At 32.6% G+C, this 23476-nt stretch overlaps 2 protein-coding genes across 13 annotated transcripts; one reads left to right on the top strand and one right to left on the bottom strand.

The window, feature by feature from the left end:
* The first annotated feature begins 29 nt into the window (after window positions 1-29).
* On the top strand, window positions 30-8090 carry LOC127065533 (phosphatidylinositide phosphatase SAC2). 2 transcript variants are annotated; one of them, XM_050997990.1, is made up of 13 exons: window positions 30-445; window positions 930-1306; window positions 1398-1661; window positions 1742-1893; window positions 1971-2143; window positions 2260-2452; window positions 2527-2854; window positions 2949-3019; window positions 3270-3494; window positions 3865-4086; window positions 4172-4485; window positions 4572-4781; window positions 4849-8090. In XM_050997990.1, exons 1-13 carry the CDS (start codon window positions 349-351, stop codon window positions 5826-5828), a joined length of 3606 nt encoding a protein of 1201 aa, XP_050853947.1. In that variant the 5' UTR covers window positions 30-348; the 3' UTR covers window positions 5829-8090. The 2 variants fall into 2 exon arrangements, with proteins under 2 accessions (XP_050853947.1, XP_050853948.1); XM_050997991.1 differs by lacking the exon at window positions 3270-3494 and having other exon boundaries at window positions 32-445.
* Window positions 8091-23379, bottom strand: LOC127065531 (dynein axonemal heavy chain 12-like). Of its 11 annotated transcripts, none has more exons than XM_050997980.1 (29): window positions 23005-23372; window positions 22673-22861; window positions 22189-22565; window positions 21570-21816; window positions 21081-21479; window positions 20572-20782; window positions 20216-20489; window positions 19768-20148; window positions 19588-19681; window positions 19347-19501; window positions 18995-19280; window positions 18771-18932; window positions 18182-18393; window positions 17969-18086; window positions 17636-17876; window positions 17316-17562; window positions 13455-17237; window positions 13102-13388; window positions 12740-12993; window positions 12384-12680; window positions 11826-12321; window positions 11004-11749; window positions 10564-10917; window positions 10015-10481; window positions 9796-9953; window positions 9487-9733; window positions 8957-9362; window positions 8611-8874; window positions 8091-8510 (listed from the first exon to the last, which is right to left on the bottom strand). In XM_050997980.1, exons 1-29 carry the CDS (start codon window positions 23125-23127, stop codon window positions 8160-8162), a joined length of 11826 nt encoding a protein of 3941 aa, XP_050853937.1. In that variant the 5' UTR covers window positions 23128-23372; the 3' UTR covers window positions 8091-8159. The 11 variants fall into 11 exon arrangements, with proteins under 11 accessions (XP_050853937.1, XP_050853941.1, XP_050853938.1 ...); XM_050997984.1 differs by having other exon boundaries at window positions 21351-21479; window positions 23005-23371; XM_050997981.1 differs by having other exon boundaries at window positions 21351-21816.
* Window positions 23380-23476: the final 97 nt, after the last annotated feature.

The raw sequence follows: 23476 nt of genomic DNA on the forward strand, positions 1-23476 counted from the left end.
TCTCAATGACATACTTCTACAAATGAATAAGGAGAAGTATATGATACATGTTCGACAAATCTACGTTTCTATTGGTCAGTTCTGATTCTGTCAATAAATTAACTAGTGCGATATGTAAGATCAAAAAGCATGAGTAGTATTCGATTCTGCTATGAATAGGAGAAAACTGACAAAGCTGACAGATGGAGTTTCGTAAAACCGTGAAAGTTAGTGAGCAATAATGATGGTGAATTGTTGTGGGATGAGTTAAAAAGATGGCGAGCTGTCATCAATAAGCGCATTTTTTGTCTAAGAAGGGAACGTCACAAATGCTTCGTAAAAAGTATCATTCGTCGAAAAGACAGAACAATGGAACTCTTTCGTACTGACACACATTTTATTTTCGTAAAAGAGAGGCACAGTTTGTGGTGCGACAAAAATACGGGCCAATTTTCTGCTAAATCCGGTGAGTAATATATCTCTGTTAAAATTAGTAAATTTTTGGAGATCGTTTTATCTCATCTTTTTTTATTCGAACGTATATAACAATAAAATTAATTTTGCAAATAGCAAAATATGTTAATATAAATACTCTTATCGTTTGAATAATCTTAAACGTTGAAAAATACACTTATACGTTGAGAATGCAATGTGCCGCAAAATTTGACGTTTCTTTGTTTCTTTGTGTACGGTGATCGATCAACCTTACCTTTATTTTTATTTTCTATGAATTATTTATAATGTAAATAGTATTATAATCGACGTAATTAATTATTCTGCTTATAAAATTTCTAGTAAAATTATTGTCATATCGTAAATTATTGTCATAATGTAAATATATAATTAAAGAAAAATTAATATAATGTAAGAAACAAAGAAATGTTTTTATCCTAATTTTATTAGAAAACCAATATTGATCTATATAATTTTCTATGCTCTATTACGTATAGATTGGGAATGGGCGTCACCAAAAGATTTAGAATGTCTTGGAATGTTTTATGGAATAGTAGGAAAAATAGATCAACCATCAGTATTAGAACCACGTTTGATGCTTATAAAAGAAGTTTCTGTGGCCGGAGAATTATATGGCGGTCATATAGTACACAGAATCAAATCGATTGCATTCTTACATATTGGGACAGATAACACAGATATTGGATTACTTCCCTGTAAGAAACATCAGCATTTACCAAAGAAAAAAGGAACTAGTGGATTATTTGAAGTGCCGCAGAAAGCTGCATTTGCTAAAACATGGGGCACTATAAAAAGTGCCACAAATACTATTAAAAATACCACTCAACAAGCTGCTGCTCTTGCGACATCACAGGTATAAATAAAGATGTAATAAGAGAAAATAAGGAAATAATTCTAATGTATTGCATATATACTTTCTCTAAGTTTCTTTTTTCTGTTACTAGGTCAAGTCTACAGTAAATAAACGAAGCGGAGTTAAAGATAAAGAAAAATTTGAGAAAAGAATCTTAGAAGAATTGAATAAAATTTTTACAGAGACCGATTCTTTTTTTTATTGCGAAACTGGAGACATCACCAATAGTCTACAACGATTATGCGTAGCCGAAATTGAAGAAACTAAAAGCAATCGATTTAAACCACTGTGGCAACGAGTAGATGATAGATTTTTTTGGAATAAACATATGTTACAAGATATAATTAATTTGAAAGTTAATACAATCAAGATTTTTTACTTTTTGTATAAAGTATACTGTGTTAACTATTATTTGATGTAATATTATTTTTTCAGACAGACAAAGCAGACTGTTGGATATTACCAGTCATTCAAGGATATATCCAAATAGAAAAGTGCAAAGTTGAAGGATTCTATGATCAACCACAACATGAAATATTTAATTTAGCTATTATATCAAGAAGGAGCAGATTCCGTGCTGGCACTAGGTAGTTTTTTATTATGATTATTTTGACAGTATATCGTAATAAATAAAATTAAAAATCTAACATTGATCACAATAAAGGTATAAAAGACGCGGCGTTGATGATCAAGGTAAATGTGCCAATTATGTTGAAACTGAGCAATTGGTTTGGTATCATGATCATCAGGTATCTTTTGTACAAGTACGAGGAAGTGTACCGGTTTATTGGTCTCAACCTGGATATAAATATAAACCACCTCCACGAATAGACAAAGGTAAAGTTCCTGTATCTTAAAAATTAAGAGATAAAATGGTTTATGGAATTATTTATAAAATTAATACATTTGTATATGCAATCTTGTTAAGTAATAATCTTATAATAACGTCGTAGATGAAGCAGAAACACAGGTTACATTTGAAAAACATTTTGGTGAAGAACTTGATTTATATGGTCCAATATGTATTGTTAATCTAGTTGAGCAAACAGGAAAAGAGAAGATAATTTGGGAGGCTTACAGTAATCATATTCTTAAGTACAATCATTCTGATATTACATATACAACTTTTGATTTTCACGAGTATTGGTAAGTTTAAAAATGACCAAACTTTTGAGTATATTATATTAATTCCTCATGTTTCTATAATTTTTATCTAACAGCCGTGGTATGCACTTTGAAAATGTTTCTATTCTAATCGATGCACTCGATGCAGTATTAACGAATATGAGTTACTGTTGGCGCGATAAAGAAGGTACAATTTGCATGCAGAAAGGAATTTTTCGTGTAAACTGCATCGATTGTTTAGACAGAACTAACGTGGTACAAACAGCTATTGGTAAAGCTGTAATGGAAATGCAATTTTCAAAACTTGGTTTAATACCACCTGATGGAACTTTACCTACAAACATTAGACAAACTTTTCAATTACTTTGGGCTAACAATGGTGACATAATCAGTAAACAATATGCTGGGACAAATGCTTTAAAGGTTTGTAATTCACTTTGCCAACTTAATTTTATCCAATATATATAATATACTTTATAATTATAATTATATATATATATATAAATTACATTTTCAGGGAGATTATACGAGAACAGGAGAAAGAAAATTCACGGGATTAATGAAAGATGGCATGAACTCCGCAAATAGGTAAAATTATGAACTTTTTCTATGTCACAAACCCTTCATTTCCATTTTTTCTCTCTTTCTTTTTTTCTTTATTTTATCTTTCCATCAACTGCTGTTTCAAAATCATTCTAAATTATCTGCCTACTTTTCAGTTTGTTAGATATTATAGCTGATGAGATATTTTTACCAAATCAAGTACCAATCAAGATTGAGTTAGACGTTTCTAATTTCGTGCTTTGTAGATCCCTGACATCCTTTAATTTTCCGATAGATATTTTCAACAACACTTTATGGACGACTTACGGCAGGCAGCAATAGAAACTTTGCTAGGAAATCCAATCGACGTTGATCAACTGAATAACGATTGGTCACATTATTTAGACATCCTTGATAACTGCTGCCTTGAACTTATTCCTACGAAACCACCAAATATAGAGCTTCAACTTGCTACACATCCTGAATTTCTTTATGCCACTGCTATGTGTAATTTAGCAAGGTTCGTTTTCTGTTGTCAAAACGAGAAGTTTGTGAAAAGTGTGTATGAAAAATAATTTCATAACACTACAATTTATATTTCACGTTTAATTAAATTTTATGAATGGTTGTAGTGTGCTAAACATAGTTTTATCACGGATGATGGATCTTACACCGCATGAAAATTACTGATTAATCTTCGATTTTTAGCAATTAGATTTGGCAGTTATTATTAATAAACAAAGCATTTATTTTTAAACATAAAAACCTTGAAACACCAAATTTTTTTGATCCTACGACAATAATTATTATCATAAATTATATATACATAAGTGTCATTGCATTGATTACTTATATTTAATTTTCTTTTTTAAATTATACTATGATTTCAGATATTATCTTAATCGCTTCAAAGATGTCTATAGACAAGCTACAATCGATATGATGTTAGGAAATGCATTAAGTGAAGAAGTATTTCAAGAACGTACAGAAGAAGAAGATAATGCTGCAACAGCAATTCACGTGAAATTATTGATTGAAGATTGTAAAAAATTATTGATACCTGATCCCGAAGTTATTCTTGGAAGTTGGGGACTTATTGATGCTGATCCCGTGTATGTATATTCAATTATTAACATTTTGTTAAAAAATTATTTACTCTCCGAGTGCTAATATTTTTGTATTTTTGATTACTTTTAGAACTGGAGATCCCACTGAAACCGAAATGGATACTATTCTTATATTAACTCGAGATAGCTATTATGTAGCGGATTATGACGACCAAATTGATAAAGTAACGAATTACCAAAGAGTTCCGCTATCCGATGTAATTCTTATTGAATTTGGCCAACCGGAAAATATAGTTTCTATTTTTAAGAACAAACATTACCATTGTATTAGAATTAGCTATAAGATGGGTACAGAGTATGGTTACTTTCACATGTTTCGCAGTACGAACTTAAGATTTTTTAACAACATGGCTGTTGTAATAAAAACTGCTGAAGAAAGCATAGGTAAAGTAATTGATATTTTCATATATTTTAATAATAAAAAATAATATATAATAATTTTGAAAACAAAAAAATTATTGATATTGCAGAATCCTTAAAAGCAATTTGTGAAGCTATTTCAGTAGCAATGGAAATAGCTGGTTTACCAAAAGTACCTGTGGCAATGAACATAACATTAGATAAACGAAAGAGCAAATTAGTTAACGTTAAAGGCTCTACAGGACTTTTAGATATTTCCTCTCTTCCTGAGTTAACCAGAAATGTTTCTGAAACGCAACTATTAGCTCTCAAAAGTGCAGGTTTGTTTATTATTAATAAAAATAATCATCTGCAGACAGAAATTTGTAAATCGTTATGATCTTGCAGGTACAAAGGCACTAAGTAATATGTCAGAACAGTTCAGTAAACTTAATAAATTAAGTCATAGCTTTAGCACGAAGAAACCGATCGACATAGCAAGAAGTATAAGATCAAGAAAATCTATTACATCGTTAAAACCAATTTTTACTGTTGGTGACAGAGATATTTCTGGAAATATTAGTAAAAAACGTGGCGAAAATAGTAGCAGTAGCGATGAAGATGAAAATATTGAAATGACTCGCATTCATACGGAACAAACAAAAAACTTTTCTCATGACAAAAAATTAATGGAAGCTTATAGTCCGTCGATTGGAATCATAATGGGTGTTAAAGATTCTGATATAGTAAATAATAGCGCTTCTGATAATTATTTAGCACAAGCAGATATAGATAAAAATAATGTATTGTCTTCTGATATTAAAAAATCTGAATTGTATCTAATGCCGCAAAGTGAGTCTGGTAGTTCTCTTAGTGCTTCGCCACAGAAAACTACGGCAACGACACCAGAAATAACTATCCAGGACGTAGCAGATGTTTTAAATGAAGAAAAAGATAGAATGATGCATCCAACGTCATTGAGTCTTTCTAAAAATATAAGCCAGTCAACAGGAAAAGTAGACAGCAAAGCAAATTTAAATAACTTAAAGAGTAGTACTTTGTTAATAGATAATAAGTTACAAGATAAAAAGAGATCAACATCTGAACAAGATCTGACATTAAATATTACCTCGTCACAAAGCGAATCAGCCCTGAAATCGATAAAGACTAGCATTACAGATGTCACAAGTCCAGTTGCAGCTACTGCCAAAGATATTCTATCGCCCTTTTCAAAGTTCGCTAAAGGTGTACAAACACTTGGAGCTAATTTAGATCCAAGGAAATTAAAATCGGGTCAAATGGGAAATTTATCGGACCATCATCTGGAAGAACGCCAAAAACTTCAAGAGAAATGGGGTTCTTGCAAATCTACACTGATCGCTTTATAAATTATTGTGGCATAACTGTAAGTATATTATATTGAGCAACATGATAATAATGCTGTAAATAGAGTAACAACAAAAAAAAGAAAAAGAAATAAATTGAAATGGAATATGAATTAAAAAATTATAAACTTAGAGCTAAAGAAAAAAAAATTATAAAAATTATGTTATCACCATGTTGCTGAAGCAGGTAATAAGGAAATTTGAAGAAAAAAAAAAAGTATATTTTTTACTTTTATGAAAAATTGCCCTACCAAATTATGTGGTCAATATTTTATACACAACAACAACAACAACCTGAGTTTATTGTATAATAGAAATATCTATTATTTTTCAAAAAAGGAATTATGGGATTTTATGTTTTAGTTCGAACTATACGCGAAGTTGAATACTTAAATGTGAAATGCTTTTGGCATATTTATACAGAATTTATACTCAATATAAGAATTACTCTTATGAGATTACTGTTAGTACTGTGTTCAATCTTGCAACGTTTAATTAGATTGTGAGATAAAAATATATATTATCCGAGTAGGTATACAGTAGAATTTTAATTATTCGTTGGTTTATAATAAGTTTTAATACCCAACGATGAAAATTTCAAGTAAATCGTTGTATTTATAATTAAGGATAAATCATTGATCTTTGATCTTCTCGAAGAATGACTTTCAAAAAGTTCTTTTTTGTATTGTAATATTTATAATAATAACATTCTTATTTTCATTGAATACGAATAATCGGGATTCTACTGTATTTGGAAAGTGAGATTTGAATAAGATTTTTTTTTTAACTCAGCTTCTTGCTGCATAATTAAATTTTTCCACAAAATTTAAGCACTGTTGCCTTGCTCGTTGATATTGATAGTTATATTCATTATAGTTATATTCAGTAAAAGAATGGTTTATTGATAAACGTTTGTGAGCACACTTTAGAGGGGAAAAGTTTTTTTATACAGCAAGTTGGATAAAGAAGCTTTTTAGTCAATTATGTAAATATAGAAATTGATATGAATGTAGTATAGAAAAATTGCGAAATATTAATACAGATGACACACAGTAGTATATTAATCAATGATATCAGTAATAATAATATTGAATATAATAATTGATGAAGCATCGTAGCGTTAGATGTGAGTTACATAGAATTATCGAAATATTTATTGATCATTTTGAATATTGATATACTCGTGACTTTTATTAAATATTATTTTTTAAAACTTATATAAAACTGTGCTCAGTTTTATTCTCAGTATATCCAGAGTATTGTAATCTCGATTTTAAAGTACAGAAAAAAAGATCTAATTAAGTTGATATAGTTAAATGGTGTGATTAGATATATAGACATGCACGATTAAGGAGATTGATAAAAGATGCTTGCTTTTCAATGTTGAATTTTCAATTGAAATTTTTTTTTTTTCTTTTTTCTTTTTAAAAAGTGTCGTCTATACATCTCGCAATCTTAGAAACTGCAGTATTGATTTAGTATTGCTGCTGTATTGCAGACAACATGACTTACAAGGAAACTCTATAATTTATAAATATGTTATATAACAAAGAGGAGCATTAATTATAGTAAAATAGAGCAATTAATATTTTATTAAGAAAGAAAAATAGATCGTATAAATTCACATCAGTATAAGTTTGTAATCATTATAATCAGTATAAGTTCATATGATTAATTATGTACTTTGTAAATATTATTAGAGCAATTATTGACAATTCTTATAAATTTTTCACACGAAAAAGTATTTAAAAATATAAGTATACGTTGTCCTTATATATAACACACTTGTTTTAGTCACGAACAATAGTCTGTGATACATTTTTGCAGATTGAATATAGTTTGTAAAGAAAATTGTAAATCTTGTAGATCACGTAGTGATTTTTTAGAATAGAGTATTGTGAGAACTGTTTTCTAATACTTTAGAGTACACAAAAATTATAATTGTATAAAAATACCAGAACCGTAATCCATTCCAAACAAAATTTACCTTTATTGGCTAAACTTTCGAATTGTATTTCTTCGATTATCGGATATGATAATTCAATCAAGCTTTATATATGTGGATGCAATGTAAGAACCAGTTCAAATTCAGTCATGTGTGTTATAAATATAGTAGCCAATAGAGGCTTTGCCTTACATATGTATATTCAAGAAACATGTTCTCGAAAGATTACAAAAAAAAAAAGAAATAAAACTTACACATATATGCCAAATAACGCAAAATGACACTTGTAGATGACGTAACAATAAAAAGCATCGTCAATATATCTTGTCTTTTAATTTCATTATTCTCTCTTAATATTATTAATTATACAGGAAATATTTTCCAAGTGGCTAATTATCAAGCTGACATAACAAAGCTAGACCTCTTTTAATCCAATGGCTAACTTTCTTATCGGTATCGAGAAGTATAGATAATACATAATTAGTAGAGTGACCTGTGGTTTTCAATACTCCAAAACGAGCAGACGTTATATATAAGGGACATTCATATCGTCCTTTTATTATTATATTATCTATTTCGGATGGTTTGAACCATATTATTGGCATGGGATCCCAAAGTATTTTCGGATAGCTTTCAGCAAGTAACATAGTTCTCAAGTCCCATCTAGCACCAGCTAAATACATACCGTAAACATATACTCCGTCTATCGGAGATTTATTCGATTCGAATGTTGGCATTACCTACAAATTAATTATTTGTAAAATATAAACTTGAAAAATTGAAGAAAAGATCTGCTTACACGACGACGACGACGACGACGACGACGAAAGAAGATATTACCTCAAAATTAAAATCAACTTTATCAATCGGTACTTTATATTTTCTCGCGAAATTTTGTGTCGCACCAGTTAAGAAAGCGTGCACGAATGAAAATCCGGATATCCAAAAAGTCTTTGGTTTTCCTTCTATCATCCATTTCTTAAAGAATTCTAAACGTTTTAAGAAATCATCGATAAAACTGGACAATGGTTTTAACGTTGGATAAGCACTTGCTCTGAGCCAAGATGGTGGAACTTTATTATTAATTATGTGTGCTCCTAAAACCTATAAGAAAGAAAGGAAATTTTTAAGCGAGAATTGTTAAGTTATAAATAATAGAGGAAAATCTTTTGAAACTGTAATATACCTCCAAAGCAGAAGTCATCACTATAAGACCTTTTATAGCTCTTTCTAACATTACCAATGAATTTCTCATTTCAGCTAAAAGTATATTGTATCTTTCCATTTCTTGTACCAATACTGTGTTCATAGATTCCATGTACATCGTTGGATACAATTTATGAGCCTCTTCTATGTCAAACAGACCTGGTAATTTACTATAGATATTTTCTTTCATGAGCAACAATACTTCATCCTGTTTCATAGCGTCACCCACTGCGACAGTTCCTTGAATCAACAACATCGAATCAAAGAAATTTTTCGAAAGTTCAAGATCGCGAGTTATTCCTGCGTTCATGTGCAATCCAAACACTTCCGGTGGTGTGATAATAGGAATTCCTTCTATTTGTTCGATATAATCTTGATATTCGTGTCTAGAGAAATTGTTTATACACTAATATTATAACATCAGTGTTAAACTAATATTTAAACTTGAATTATATTAAAGAAGAATAATATTTAAAGAACGCTACACGATTATCTGAAGCGTCTAATTACTTTTTAGGTAACGTGTATTCCGGACCAACATCGCTCAACGAATAATGTGGATCTGTAATTACATCAAGATTATAAAAGTCATCTAAGATAGTATTTAAACATCTTCGATCTCTATCGTCTGTAACTCTTCCGCCATAGTTACATTCCCCCGTAAGATAAATGATCGCTTTAAATGGAACTTCATCGTAATCTTCAATGTAATATTGAAGCTGTTCCACTGATATTTGTAAGTCAGAATCATCAAAGCCTGCAAGAAACTATCATTATTTATATTCTTTCGATATCGCCGATTAAATATTTTCGATATACCGTATTTAATATTCCAGCCTTGCGGTCCATAATTTCTACGTTCCTGAATCAATGCGTGAAAGAAACATAAAGCGTATAGCAATTTCGAGTAATTTTTTTTCTTTTGAGACATCGTTTGAAAAAACTCTGGTTCCTTGGCAGCTTCGGATAGAAAACATCTAAAGATTAGAAATAAATCGTTAATTTCGTTGTCTTTCTCATTTTTTGAAAGTAACTTACTTCATAATATTTTGTTGAAGACCAGTCGGAGGTTCGTTCGTTATTTTCATACCATTTTGTAAAATCGTTATGGGAAATTTATCGGAAGGATAACTCGTCAACCAAAGGCGAAATTTGACGTGAGTATTCGTCAGATTGAAATTCTCGCAAAGTTTTTCAAGGACAGGCATCCAAGATACAGCTAAATGACAGTTTTGTAAGCAAACCCAAGAACCTTCGCGTTGAGCATCGGCAATAAGTTTCTGGGCTATAGGGCCCTGACCTTGACCTAATGAGATAGTGGCGAATTTCGATAGATAATTCATACTATCTGCAAATCTGGTCAAAGCTCCCATCGGATCGGAACCTGGTGATAGAATAAAAATCAATGGAATCGTACAACTTGAGTCCATGTAAGACTTGGAGATATCGAATGGTGGTGGCATTACAAATTTCATTCCCATTCCATTCTTAACAAATTCGCGTATCTGATGGAGAAAGGATTTAATTGTCACTTATATGCATAATCCGATAGTCAAGAAGAAACAATCCTTTTAAATATACACTTACTGCAACTACGATTTTATCAGGTCTGATCATTCTCATAACGATCAACTTTTGAAACGGAGTCAATGTATTTTCCCATGGTTCTGGTAAAGGTGCTTTCTCAGGATTTAACAGATCGTAATATGTTTTCCATTTCATTAAATTGTTGGTAAAACTTTTTGGAAATTCTGTGAAATTCGACAGAGCATCTACTCTATCGATTTCATTCCATGATTTATCTGGAAGCCAATCGGGCGCTGGATTTTTTGTAATTGTCTTCAATGCCATGCCACCAGATAAGAAGAATAAAAACTCATTTTTATCTACTTGATTACTTGCCAGTAGAATCGTTGAATACAATATGAACGAATACAATATCTGATAAAAAATTTGCGAATACTTTTATATTATACTACACATGATATAGTAGATGTATTTTAAGAGAGCACTATATTTCTATTAACCTTGTCCTTCTCGAACAATGATCTACAGATATTTTGATAAAGATAATATGTGAAGGTATTTCTCAAAAATTCAAGCCTACGTTCTAGAATTTTACTTTTGTTTGCCGAGTCGATGGAAACAATGTAAAGATTAATAAACCATTGCAATGAAAATTCGTACATAGGATCTATGTTTGGTAAATCCGTAATGGTATAGTAAAGAGCCGAGCTATACTTTGCAATAGGTTGATAACTTTGACGAAAAACTTCGATCATTTTTTCTGTCTTTCTTGCTACTTGCTGTTTCTTAATTATATCGATCGAAAGAATTTTAGATGAGTCCAAAATTTCTATAGCTTCTTCGTCCTCCAAAATTCCAGCCCCGGCTACCGACAAAGTTCTCAGAATATTATCCTCGACCTGTTTCAAAGCTTTTTTATTTGCGGCACTTTCAATTATCAAGAATTCTCGCTTTTCTTGCAAGTCAGGTCTTTCTTTCGCTACAACGATTTCTAATAATTGATCTTCCAGACCTTCTATCGTCAGAGCAAAATTAATTAAAGTGATTTTGTTAAAAACGTCCGGAAGATAATGAGGATTTCGTAATTTTGTTGTGATATATAATCTAAAACGTAAATCATATTCAACGGCAGTTTCTCCTAAAGTAATATGCCATATTCCCGCGATTTTATATATGTTTCTCATGAGAATCGGATCAAGAGGTGCTGGAAGATCTTCCAAAATATTTTCAATCAAAACTGGCTTTCCTACGAACACGATATTATTTTTATAAAACCGATATAAACGAAAAGAACATTTGGAACGACCTTGATAAGATCTTACCATACTCTATAGCTTGTTCGATGATGTTCATATAATTTTTATCAGTTACTTTGACGATCTCCAATTCGCTCTGTTTTTCCATATTACGAATCCACTTGTTTGCTTGACTCTGCGGATCTATGAATAAACTCCATCTCTTCGAATTATCCATGATGATCGCGTTTTCAATAGAAAATGAATCCCGTGGCAAATTGAATATATTCCAGGTATTGATCTTTATCTCAGTTCCTAATATTTTTACGAAATTGTAATCTTCCGAGCAAGGTATCTTCAAATCTTTGACAAAAACTCTCCACTTCTCGATGTTCTCCATACGATAACTCGCGGTGAAAGGACCAAGATAAGCAATCACTCCGCAGGAAATTAAAATATCACCTGGGAGCGTGTTGTAAGAATTTTGTAAAGTTTCTGCTGCGGCTAACCAACGATCTTTCTCTCCTCCTAAACCATCGATCAGTTTTTCAGCGCGAATGAGTTTATTTCTACAATTGGTAACCTGATGGATGAATTATCATTATGAATTATCGTGTATTAATCGTATGAACATTAACAAATTACTTCGTTCTCCAATTCGAGTTTCTTCGCGAGAGTAACTTGCAATCTTTCGTTGAGATGAGCGAGTTTCTCTGTCAAAGATGCAAGCATTTGACGTCTTTCGTTCAAAAATGCCATAGTCTCTTCGTACTCTGTTTGCGCAGCTGCTAATTTCGCTTTTTTCGGTGCAACTTCTTTGATCACTTTGTCATACAATACCATTGCACGAACCCATTTGCACAAACCTTCGGCAGCCGACGATGCTCTGGCTACAACTTTCGGTTCGAAATTTTTATTCGTCATATATGTCTTCTTGATTTCCTGTTAACAAAACGCTGTAGTATCGACTTTCAACATGTTTTTATCTTTTAACATCTTACATCCATTATGTGAGCAGGGATGTTGTCCTTGTCATATTGACGTAAAGTGTCCAAAAATCTCATATCACCCAATAAACGTTTACTAGGTGTCCAATAATCGTAAACTCTATGACCAGTACCGGGATCTTCGATTTTAATAGGTGGTATGCTCATCATAACGCAAACTGCAGCCATTACTAATTTCACTCCTTCTGGAGGACTTTTCATCGTTTTCACAACAGAGATATCAGCAGGTTTGAGAGTATTCAAAGCAGCTGTGTTCGATAAAACGAAGTATTTTCATCGGTAAGTGGAAATGATAATTACGATGAATAATAATGACGATTAAACTACAAATGAATGTTAGAACTGAATAGTGACACCTATCGCTTCGTCCAAAGCAGGAAGGGCTTCGGCCAGGTCAGCTTCACATTCCATCTTCAAGTTCTCTGCAATTGTAGCTTGAACATTGGCTGCATTTTCGTCTCTCTTCACAAGAATCGTTGCTTGTTCGACGCTCACATTTTCCTTTTCTATTTGCTTCATAGTCTCCGTTGTCTCTTTCGCTGACAACTCGAGTTGTGGCCTTAATTCGGAAAGAACCACTCTCATATGCCGAATCTGTTCAGCAGCGAATTCTAGCTTGTCCAAACCATTAAGATATCGATCCCTGTTGTGAAAAAGTAATGTCGAAGATACGCGATTTTATACAAAAAAAAAAAAATATCATCGATACCTTGCCAAAGTGAGTTCCTCTTGTTTCTCACTTATCAATTCTACGTAAGTACGCATCAGATCGAGAAAACTCGCGGTAGTGATGTAAGTTATTCTACCAGATAATTGATAAAAATGAGTACTGATATCCTTCGCGCAGCTATGAAAATATTTGGAAGCAACGACAGCGTTAACTTTAATATTCTCATCGACTTTGGTACCCGCTATGTTGTAAAGTGCTATTTGTTCGAGCGCTTCCTCAGGCCATACCTCAAACCAATCGATGGTGCAACAATTGACCAGACTCGGATAAAGTCTTAGCCTTATTCTAAAGGTATCACCGATTGGACTGAAGCACAACATTATGTGTAACATCTCCTTGCAACGATTAATGAAAAATGCTAATACAGCGAGCACGGATATGTCCAAATTACGATTACCACCTTGAGCAGCTAATCGACACATCTCGATGATCTCTTGTCTTTCTTCAATTGTGAAAAGATTTGGTACTTCTCCGATATTAAGAAGACTATCTATGTCAGCAAGAAAAGCTTCTTCCTTGATCTGTCCTTCGGTAAATAAAAACACAAAATCTTTACCAGCTCCACCAGAATTTTTTAATACTTTCTTTATGTCCTCTCTCCATTCGTTTAAACCATACGCGCTACCAATCTCAGGTTGAAAAAGTCCGTGGCCAACCATACTAGATGCTAATCTTGTTAAAGATTGTCTTCCAGAACCGCTTACACCAACCATTAGTAAACTACTGTTAGAAATCGAAAGTACACGACAAATTCTTGCCAAGTGTTCCAAAGCATAACGGAACATCACTATGTCGATCTTTTTTCGATGAGTATTATTGTATTCTTGCAGATAAGCCAGAGCTATTTCTTTATATTCCGTTATCGAAGTTATCTCCTCGTAGAGACGATCTTCCGCTAATGCTTCCATGATCATAAAATTTCCATAGATCAAACTTTGAAGACTCTCTTCCGTTAAGACGTCGTTGAATTTTGGCAAATGATCGAATATCGTTTCGAATGATTCTCTCATTACATTCTGAGTGGTTTCTTTAATCTTCAAAAAGAGCCAATTATGATCCTTTGGTTCTATCAAACGATCACCGAATACTCTCAAGATTTCGTGGACCCATAATTTGGTAAATTCTGATCTGGTCTCGGCACTTTCTTTCTTTATCAAGGTAAAGCCTAATATTACTCGAGTAAGATCACGGAGATTAAACGAATAATGTGGTTTTGCTGGTGTCGGTCTGAATTCGTTGCTAACTGCTTTATATATGGCTATAGTGGCGTTCACAATCTCGTTAATGATCGGAATAACCGATGTTGAGTAGCCGTTTCGTTTGAGCCCGACAAAAGCGATATTCGTGAAGATTCGGAAGATACTTTCCGTCGAAAATTCATTGATGAAATATAAATTGAAGTGCCGCAGAAATCTTTGATAAATCTCTTGTCTACTTCCACCGGGTGGTGCCATCGCACAAATAAACATCGTATCGAGAATGGTAATTTTTTCTGGCCTCTTTAGATCGTACCAACTCCCATGATCGAAAAATTGCCGGAGTAATTCGATTGCTGATTGAGAGCCGTAAGTTTCTTTGGCAGGCATGTTGACTTCGTCGATGAATACTATACAATGTGTACCTAACAATGGACCTAATTGATTCTTCTGTCTTTTATATAACTTTGCTAATACCAATTCTTGAGTACTCCAAGCTGTTGTAGTTGGTGTGAAAATGACAAAATTAGGTAAGTATTCCGATTCGTCCAACTTGTTCATTAGCAAGTCCTTTATGTAGAAACTTTTACCCGTACCAGTCTCTCCTTGTACTAAAAATCGTTTACGTTGTTTGATATGCATTAAGAATAATAGCTGATATTTAACTGTATCGATGGTGGGTATCATTATGTTGCTAATACTTAGATTTTCATCGATTGGCTCTGATGTAGATAACTCGACAAGACGTCTCCATGCTCCTTTACCTTTGAAAGTATAAAAATGATCATAAATGAGTTCGTCTCCTGGTAAGGAGATCAATGATTCCTCTATACTCTCAGGGATAGGATATTCCGCGTTTTCGTTTTTCCAAATTGTTAAATAAAACGCATTGAATTTGTATCGAGAGTCAAGATCCAAAGTACCACCGGCTCCCCAAACTACCCCTAATAGCATCGAAGCTTGTAGCCATGGTGCAATGAACGTATCAAAAGATTTCGGGTTGTCTTGCACCGCACTTTCCATGAACATCTCTACCAGATTCATGATCGAGATTAGCTGATGGATTTGGCTCACGTACAGATGCATGTGACACGTCTTACGAATGAACTCCAAGCAAGGATGCATCAACCATTCAAAAAGCTCGTTTATTAAATCTTCATAATCTTCTTTCCATTGTGGATCTAACTCTGCTATCCACGAATCGATAAACGGTTGCCAACCGAGTACCCGAGGTTCTATATAGATCATTCCACAACGCGATACTGTAGCAGGGGATGCATGAGCTAAATCCATAACTTCGAATATCATCGACATCACGCTTGACATCTGCATCACTTCGCCAGATGTCAGGCATAGTTTTTTATTATCATCCAGCACAGTATTGAGATTCTCGATCCAAAGAGCATCGACAGGGCCATCGAATATAATCCATTTTCTATCATCAGTTTCTTCCATACAATATGTTCGGAATGCAACTGCACATACACCGTCTGACCACTCAGAGGACACTGGATCGAAGTGTCCATACAATTGCTCCAACGTTATTGATTTAGGATTGATCGTAAAGTATTTCGTCACGGCACCATTCTCATCGTTCCATTCATGCATCAAAGTTAACACCTCAGCTAAGGTATGGAGAACAGACGTTTTTCCACCAAAAGGTTCACCGACCAGCATGAAACCATGTCGAACGATCATCATCTCGAATGTTTGTATGATCTTCAATAGGAAACTGTCGACTGGCTGTAAATTTTTCTTCTTGGCGACTTCAGCAACTGCTTTTAATAATACATCATAGCTTGGAGTTGGCAAAGTCAATCCTGGAAAGAGATCGGATACTATTCCTTGAAACAACGGTACATCGTGTGCCAAGAATTTTGGTAGATTGACATCGATGATAGAACGAAGAAGAAGTATAGCTTCATCCTCGTCGGGAAATTTCAATTTGATATTCTGTGCCGCTGTCAGTACAGTTTTCACGGCACGCATACCGTAATCGTAATGAGATTGAGACGAGAGTTGTTCCGAACACAATTTATAAGTTGCCACGATCTTTGTTGACAGTGAACGAGCGGTATTGAAACCTGACGAATAAAGAAAGATCTCGCCGATCATCGCATAATCCGGTACCATCATCGCCACGGTTCTAAACAGAACTTTTAAATTATCTGGTAATTCCGAACGACCAGCGTATCCAGGATTCATCGTGATGCAAACATAAACCGCAGGATTTAACTGCAATTCCGTTCCCTCGAAAACGAATGTCTCTAAATTCGCATGTATCGCTTGCGTTATAGAAAGAATTTGTTGTGCTACCACTGATAATACTTCCAATTCGATTCGATTGAATTCATCGAAGCACGACCAAGCGCCACAGGAAGCTAAACCTTTGAAAAATTTTCCCATATTTTTGTAGTCGAGACCCTCGGAACAATTAAAAACTATACACTGTACAGCGATAGCTCTGCTGAGATCCTTCGTTGTTTCAGTTTTTCCAGTACCTGCAGGACCCTCGGCTGCTCCGTTTAAGTGCAAACTATATGCACCTACCAAAGTACGATAACATCTGTCGGAGCAATATCATACCTTTCAGAATGATATTACTCGATTTGTAAATATGCTAAACAAATTTATTGTAGTTTACCTGTCAGTTAATGGTGTAATCACAAGACGCGATGTATTCCCGAGATACTCATAAGCATACGTTATAGTCGCATGTATGATTCTAACAAATACATCATCTTCCCAATAATAACGAAGCTGAGCTAACCATTCGAAATCTTTTTCATCGGTAATACGCTTATCGATGAGCACTTTTACTATGTCCACAGCATGAACATCTATTGTGATAAGAGCGTTCAAAGTGATACGATTTTGTCTCGTCAGATGACCTGATATGATTTGTTATTTATAAATTATAACTAGACGAGATGTAGGTGAATTTTTCGAAAATTTCATCAGCACCTTTTACCAGATTAACCATGTCAAAAATTTGTAATTGTAGTTTTTTCCACAGTGCTTCCAAAGTAGATAGTACATGTGTCAATAAACTCGCTTGAACTTCCATAGACCAATAGATTTGAGCAACACAAAGTACGACCATACCAGGCCAAATTTGAACCCATTCTACTCGTTCTTTTGTATCGTAATCCAAATAACTCATAAGCGTTTCATACCTTACCGATTTCAACATGTATTCTTCTACCTGTTTATTATTTATATAATTGAAAAGTATATTGAATCGAAATAAATTATCTTATTCTTAACGTTGAAATATTTTTATAAAGATATAAATACTTGGATCAGCCATTTTTCTACGCAACCATGAGCAGCTTCCGTTGAGATACGGCCTTGAAACATTATCTCTTCCCTTTGATCGCTGATCATAGAATAGATCTCCAAAAACTCATTAAATCTGAGATACATAATCATTATTGATCAAAATGAAAAAAATATAATGATAGGACCCACGAGGATTCATGATAAAAAATTACGCAAATGAAAGCCCACCCGAGCTTGTTAATTCCTTCGAAACATTTTTTCAAATGAGGTTGTACGCGAAGTGGGTCTTTTGTTTCGGATAGAATTTCAAGCATATCGTCGTTACTCAGAAAGAAGAAACGTGGGAAGAACAGCCTTTTCTTTTCCAGATAATTTGATATACCTTCGTTAACCGTTTCCATCATAGCGTTAGCTTCTTTCATAGCTTCTAACAAGCCGACCTAATAATAAAAGTATGGAATACAATACATGTTTAAATACTATAGTCAAATTTTTACATGATCTACATAGACAATTCAAAAATAATATAATTATGAACGTGGTTCAAGTCAAATTGCAGCAATTAACTTAGATTTGGTTGCAGTTAGATTACAACAAAAAGAATTGTTTTTTATGAATAAAAACACTTACTTTCTCTTTGTCATTATAGAAGAGTAATTTTGAAATAATTCAAAACCGAATGGCTCAAAATATTTCAGAATGAAAAATATGTGACTTTAGTTAGACTACTTTCATAATCACTGACTCCAAACATAGACAATCCAAGAATAAATACAAAAACAACTCGATGTATTAGATAAATTAAGAGTATACTTACACTACCAGCAGTTTCTCTAACTCGGCGATCTCTTTTAACTGCTTGCATTGCGTTTCGAAAAATTCCATCGACTTGAACAAATAGTACATTCTCTTCAGGCAATTGTGCAATAATGTCTTTGCTTGAAAATATTGGTAGCAAGTACATCCATTGTACTTGCAACTACAATTTTTGATAATATTAAAGACGCATAGCTTAAAGTTTAAAGTAAATAATTAACAAACCTTAACCCATTGTTCAATGGTACTCTGTATACGAAGTAATTTCTGATAAAAATCCTCCACCTTCTTTCTAATCTGCTTTACAAATGCCGAGCCACGCATCGTTTGTATTTTAACAATGTGTTCTTCTAAAAGTGTTTGTATATCATCCAAATGAGTTAATATTTCAACACCAGAATCTTTAAATAGTGTTGTCTCGAATAAAATATCGTCCCACTCTTTCTCTATTTTATAAAACGCTTGCTCGAGATTCAGTTCTTTCGATGCGCTAACGCTTATTAATTCATATCTTTATCAAATAAAATAAATTTGTAAGTTTAAATATTTATCAATAATATCGATCGATATTTATTACTTGTCTAAGTCCTCTAACAAATCCATGGCTATCATTTTTCGAAGAGTTGTCCCAGCATTGGGTGTAAGATCAAAACCTGCGATGAGTGACATTTCGTCCCAATGATGTTGTCGTAAAGCAGGATTGCAGAAAACTGTTACAAGTGGAACGTATACCTAGAAATATTATTTATTACATTTATAAACTTTAATGATCGTTGAGACAATGATACTATCGTATTTCCTTTTTCTTTTTTATTTACTTTGAACGATTGAATATCTTCGAGAATTTGATGCGAAAGCTTTATAGGTACCGGTTGTTGGAAAGGATCTGGATCATCAATAAAACCTGTAAAACTGATAAAACAATCAAATGTAAAATTGGAGATAGTACCTAGCTCAAATTTAACAAAAAATGAAAATACAAAATTATAAAAATAAACCTATAAGGATAATTCGTCGCGAGTTGCATCTTGATTTTGGTTCTGTATTGCTTGCTCATTTTGCTAAAGGTAGCATATAGCTCGTTACACTTAGTATCGATTTCATATCCATCAAGATATTCGAATGGTCCGTCTAACCAGACATCTCGGTATCTTTGCCATTTACATGCTAGATACATCATCTCATAAAACGGCATTACAATCTCCTTTAATTCGTTGATAAGGGGATATTCGGTGAGTGGAAATTTAAAAAGACTTTCTTCGCTGTTTATCCATTCTACTTGTTCATCCATACGATCCAAACTTCTTATAAATTTTCGTATATCTTCTATATATTCGTACACGCGTTTAGCATCATCCATATCATTCATGATCGTTAATCTACAAGTGATCGTGTTAAAAATGACTAGGTCACATCATCCTGGTACAGTGATAAAAAAGAATTTACCTTGGAAACATCTCTTCGACTTCCACGTTCAAGGTTATCACTTTACTTTGCAAATTTTCCTCCAAATCGAATTTCGTTTGCTCGTACATGCTACTACTTTGTTCAAAAATTGGTCTTATTCGTTTCAACCAATTGACAGTCGTATTGTTTAACTCAGCATGATCCGAACTTAAACTCGTCATTTCGATTAAGGATGCCATCATGTTTAATGATATTGTGATTCTATCGTTCATCTCCTCCATTGTTACACTTGCAGCTTTTATCATATATTCACCTATGATATCAAAAATACATATGTAGATAATAATTACTTAGAAAATTTAGAATCCTTCACCTTTCCAATCAAAATAACAAACCTAATTCGAGAAGTTCTCTCGTTGTGCTTGGTACATTTAATGCCCTATCCCTTAGCGTTTCAAACACTTTACATATATCAAGATTATAATTTTGATGACGTTTGACCAATTCACCGATTATTAATTCGCGAACAGATAAAGTGTAAGACATGAGTGCAGCTTTGCCCTCTGTCTGATATAACATGGCTATAAAGAAATACTCTATGTTCGGCTAAAAACATTAATTATGATCTCTTGAATGAATCTCATTTATTGTATAAACGTAGGTATTGTTATACAGGATGTTTCATGCAAAGTGTTACAAATTGTTTTTACCTAAACTTCATTTTTATAAATATAAAAACAATTAAATTTATCCAGTCCTACAATTTTAACGAATGATTAATCCAATCTTATATTGTTTTTTATAGAACACAGTATAAATTCTATCATATTTTTTCGGTAAAAATAATTTGTAATGTAACAAAGTTTTACATGGAACATCCTGTATACGTAAGTATATATTATACCAATCCATTAATTTCGCGAACTAAATCATTGAAATCTTCGACTCTTTCGATACACTCCTCAAAAGTATGTCCTTCGGCAACATAAGCGATTACTTTTTCTCGAGTTTTAATATCATATGCAACATTAAACTGATCACGCAATTGTTCAATATAATTAACAATAGGTTGAAATAACTTTTTCAATATTTCTTCGAGTCTTTCGTGCACCTCATCCAAGTACCAATTTGGTAATGTAATAAAGATCGCTTTGTGATCACTTTTGATACCTACCCAAGATTCCAAAGATGGCAATTCTTGTGCCATATTCGCGATTTGATCAACGATAGAGTGATATGATTTATAAATTTCGCTGAGCAACGGGTAAATGAATAACGTGTTGTTCTCGCATTTCAATTCCAGCTGTTGATCGGAAGATCTTAAAAATACTTTCGAAATTGATGATAATTTAATAAAATATCGAGAAACGACTTGTATTACGATTATACGTACCTTTAAGAAGGGTATTGTAAAACAATTGCTCAATGTTGTAAGCCAATCCTCTATGGTTCTCATTATACAAGCTATAATTTGAAGCGACAATAAATTTGTGGCACATCGAAAGAAATTGTGGATTATGGCCAATGGGACATCATAAATGTAACGTGAGTGTGAAAGATTTCTAATGATACTACCATAATACGAACTAGTTATGAGAATATTTGCTCTCGTCAAATCTGTGTCCAGCAAATCCAATAGTCTGTTATAATACGGTAAGCAAGTATTAATATTTCATAACATCAATGCAGCTAATAAGAAATGTCGAAACTTTCAATACTTTATATATAAATAAATGATAAAACTTGTTGCTGAAGATAACTATGATTAATTCGTGAAAAATTTACAGTTCTGAGATTGATATATTATTATCAGTAAAAAAAAAAGTTGCGAATTTTTCAAACGATTATACCATTGCATTGGCTAATAAGTAATATTGAAAATTTGCCATAAAAAATATCGAATTATCAATTTAGATATAAGATATTAAAAATTCCAACATATTATTTATCAGTTAAGTTAACTCAATAAATTTAAAATTAATAGAAAAAAAAGAAGAAACATGATACAATACCTATATAAGTCAAGAGCACCGTATGCTCTATAACGTTGAAAATCGCATATGGAATTACTGAACACTATGTGAGCTTTAGCCACAATGTTTCTCATTAATTTGTGGGAAAAATAATATTTTTTAGCAAATTTATAGCGACGTTTTTGATAAATGCAAAAAAAATCTGGTGGGTCTAGAAGTTTAAATGGTGCAGAGAGCGTATAATCCAAAATGTTACAAGATTCTTGACATTCTATAGCGATCACGGAATTGATCGACATATTGTAAATATCTCGATAATATTGATCCTTAGCTTCATTAATATGCTCTTCAAAAATTTCTTTATACTTTTCTTTAAGTTTAGGCGCTACCAACATTCTTATACGTTTTTCCCAATCCTACAAATTTCGATAACTTCTGTATTAAAATAACGGACACTACATTTATTAAATAAAATAAATTTAAGTAAGAAGATAGTTTTAAAAGACAATTTTTTCCTACTTACACCCAGGAGACCATACGTTTTTAACTCTTGGGCATACTGTTTCATTTTTCCAAAACAATAATTTTGCGACACCCCTAAATCGCATTCTTTCATTAAAATCGGACGAAACGCAAGAATATCGTCGTAACAAAAAATCTTCGCTTTTTTAGAGGCTATCTCGATCACATCTTGTACTTTTCTCATAGCGACCTTGGAAAAGAATCAAATTTATTTAGTTTAATTAACACGATGACGATACGATTAACGCATTACGGTAAAAGTTAAATGATTCACGTAATACGTTTGTAAATTCTATATCATTATTGATGATAATGTAATGAATTTGATTAAACCTTATCTAATTTTAACGCAGACAATGGATTTTTTGTCATAGTTTCTTCTTTAAATTTTACATTTGTAACTTTCGATACTTGTGGTGTTGTCATTCTGTCAAATTCTGATATAGTCTTAGACATGGTCCTTATTAAATTCTAAGAACAATAAATGTCCACTTTTATTTCTGTTAATTATAAATCATCGACATTTCCACGATTAAGACATATATAACCTCGATATTCAACATTTATCAATATATCTATCCATTGAAATTTGTTACAGTTTAACTTTGAATACTGTGCGATATGCGATTATCGATATTCAAAATATTATCGATATACATACATACATCATCAAATATCTTGTACATACACAAGTCATTACAGTATATTTTGCGATCAACGCATTCGATATATATATATATATATATATATATATATATATATATAAATTTCTAATAAATTTTCTAATGTCATCTTAATATTCAAT

Source organism: Vespula vulgaris, chromosome 8 (assembly GCF_905475345.1).
Source record: "Vespula vulgaris chromosome 8, iyVesVulg1.1, whole genome shotgun sequence".
In the NCBI taxonomy this organism is placed as follows: Eukaryota; Metazoa; Arthropoda; class Insecta; order Hymenoptera; family Vespidae; genus Vespula; species Vespula vulgaris.

Bases quoted from the DNA above. Each gene is read 5' to 3' on its own strand.
- LOC127065533 (XM_050997990.1), top strand. From the start codon at position 349: ATGGAACTCTTTCGTACTGACACACATTTTATTTTCGTAAAAGAGAGG. The intron at 1,307-1,397 runs GTATAAATAAAG...TTCTGTTACTAG, and splicing joins CTGCTCTTGCGACATCACAG to GTCAAGTCTACAGTAAATAA. The intron at 1,894-1,970 runs GTAGTTTTTTAT...ATCACAATAAAG, and splicing joins AGATTCCGTGCTGGCACTAG to GTATAAAAGACGCGGCGTTG.
- LOC127065531 (XM_050997977.1), bottom strand. From the start codon at position 23,127: ATGTCTAAGACTATATCAGAATTTGACAGAATGACAACACCACAAGTA. The intron at 12,994-13,101 runs GTGTCACTATTC...TATCGAACACAG, and splicing joins TGCTTTGGACGAAGCGATAG to CTGCTTTGAATACTCTCAAA. The intron at 8,875-8,956 runs GTATATTACAGT...TCTTTCTTATAG, and splicing joins TGATGACTTCTGCTTTGGAG to GTTTTAGGAGCACACATAAT.